Source organism: Bison bison, unplaced genomic scaffold, assembly GCF_000754665.1.
Source record: "Bison bison bison isolate TAMUID 2011002044 unplaced genomic scaffold, Bison_UMD1.0 scf7180017864180, whole genome shotgun sequence".
Lineage (NCBI taxonomy): Eukaryota > Metazoa > Chordata > Mammalia > Artiodactyla > Bovidae > Bison > Bison bison.
The window spans coordinates 1,585,835-1,588,045 of record NW_011494752.1 but is presented as its reverse complement, the minus strand read 5'-3'; the positions used below and the strand labels follow the sequence as shown (position 1 = coordinate 1,588,045).

Here is a 2,211-nt window from a genome sequence, read left to right as displayed (position 1 = left end):
AATCCCAGGGATGGGCGAGCCTGGTGGGCTGCCGTCTATGGGGTCACACAGAGTCAGACACTACTGAAGTGACTTAGCAGCAGCAGACCATACCCAAGGCCTCCTGAATGGCTCCCCGCCTGCTCCTCCTCCTTCTTTCCACTCAGTCCTTTCTGCTGCCATCTTCTTGAAAAGTAGCATTGAGCTCTCATTGGCTTGATCATTTTCTGAGCATTCACTATACCAAGTACCAGGTACAGGGAATGAAAATATCTTCTCTTGGGCTTCCCTGGTGACTCAATAGTAAAGAATCCACTGCCAATGCAGGAGACATGGGTTCCATCCATGACTGGGGAAGACCCCACATGCCACAGGGCAGCTACAACTGTGAGCCACAACTACTGAGCCTGTGCTCTAGAGTCTGGGAACCACAAAAAGAGAAGCCACTGCAATGAGAAGCCATGCACTCTGCAACTAGAGAGTCAGCCCCGCTCGCCACAGAGAAAAGCCTCCACAGCATCAAAGACCCAGCACAGTCAAAAATAAATAAAAATAAGCATTAAAAAATAAGTATTTTTTTTTCTTATCTTTGAGTTCAAGGGAGTTAGTCAGTTAAGCAAATTTTATCATTTCCTCCTCAAAAAAGTAAGGCCTCCCAATGGTCTATTAAATAAAATCCTCCCTCCCCAGCATGGACCTTAGTGGTTCTCCATTGAATGAGGCCCAATTGACCTTTCCTGTCCTCCCTCCCTCCACAGCTTATCACATGAAGTTACATCATCCTTCCAAGTGTCAAAGACATCCCCCCACACACACCCGTATGATCTCCAGTGGCCCGTCTGTCTCCCTGGAGATGGAAACGACCTGAGAATAGATGCTCTGTCATCATCCATCTCAGTTCCCCTGTGCCACCTGGCACATGTGGACACTTGGAAGGAGTTTGTCAGCTTGGAGCAGAATGGTCCCAATGGGCCAGGGGTGGGATGGCACCATGAATACCTGCCTGACGTCTTCGGATCATGCCAGCTTCCTAATCACTTCTTAATCATGGCTCTATATTATGGGCAATTACTTCCTATAATCTCTCCCAAACCTCACACATGCCACGTACTTGCAGTCCTCGCTGTCCAGCAGCCCCCGGTACGTGTTGATCTCCGCCTCCAGCCGGGCCCTCACATCCAGCAGCACCCGGTACTCCTGGTTCTGCCGCTCCAGGTCACAGCGGATCTCAGCCAGTTGGGACTCTACGTTGGTGACCAGGCCCTGCATCTGGGCCAGCTGGGAGCCGTAGCGGGCCTCCGTCTCTGTCAGGGTATTCTCCAGGGAGTCTCTCTAAGGCAAAGGGAAAGAAAATAACTAATAAGAATGGGCCTATTTTCCATGGCCTGGCTCAGAAAGAACCAAGAAGCAGTCACTGTGAAAGAGACAGTATGGAAGTTTCTCACAAAACTAAAAAGAGAACTACCATATGACCCAGCAGTTTCACTCCTGGGTATATATCTGAAGAAAACAAAAACACTAATTCAGAAAGATACATGGACTCCAATGTTTACAGCAGAATTACATACAATAGCCGAGACATAGAAGTAACCTAAGTGTCCATCGACAGATGAATGGATAGAAAAGATGTGGTCCATATATACAATGGAATACTACTCACCTATAAAAAGATAATAAAATAATGCCATCTGGAGCACCATAGATGGACCTGAAGAGCATTAGGCTAAGTCGTATGTCAGATACTGTATGATATCACTTATGCATACATGCGAAGCCACTTCAGTCTTGTCTGACCCCTTGTGACCCCATGGACTGTAGCCCTGCAGGCTCCTCTGTCCATGGGATTCTCCAGGCAAGAATACTGGAGTGGGTTGCCATGCCCTCCTCTAGGGGATCTTCCCAACCCAGGGATCCAAACCACATCTCTTATGTCTCCTGCATTGGCGGGGAGTTTCTTTACCCCTAGTGCCACCTGGGAAGCCCATATCACTTATATGTGGAATCTGAAAAATACAATAAGCTAGTGAATAAAACAAAAACAAAGAGGAATCACAGATATAGACAGCAAACTAGTGGTTACCAATGGGGAGAGGAAAAGAGTGAGGGACAATACAAGGGTAGGGGAAAAAAAGATTACTATAGGATTATATGAAATCATGTGTGTGAAACTATTGAAAATTGAAAAGCACTATAGAATTTAAAGAAACTTCCATTCAATTAAAAAAAAAAAAA

At 46.4% G+C, this 2,211-nt stretch overlaps 1 protein-coding gene across 1 annotated transcript in view; it reads right to left on the bottom strand.

The window, feature by feature from the left end:
- KRT32 (keratin 32) overlaps positions 1-2,211 on the bottom strand; it is an 8,085-nt gene that overhangs the window by 1,801 nt on the left and 4,073 nt on the right. The window contains exon 6 of the mRNA XM_010842552.1: positions 1,091-1,311. Within this exon, the coding sequence (XP_010840854.1) occupies positions 1,091-1,311 (221 nt within the window). The remainder of the gene's footprint in view (positions 1-1,090; positions 1,312-2,211) is intronic.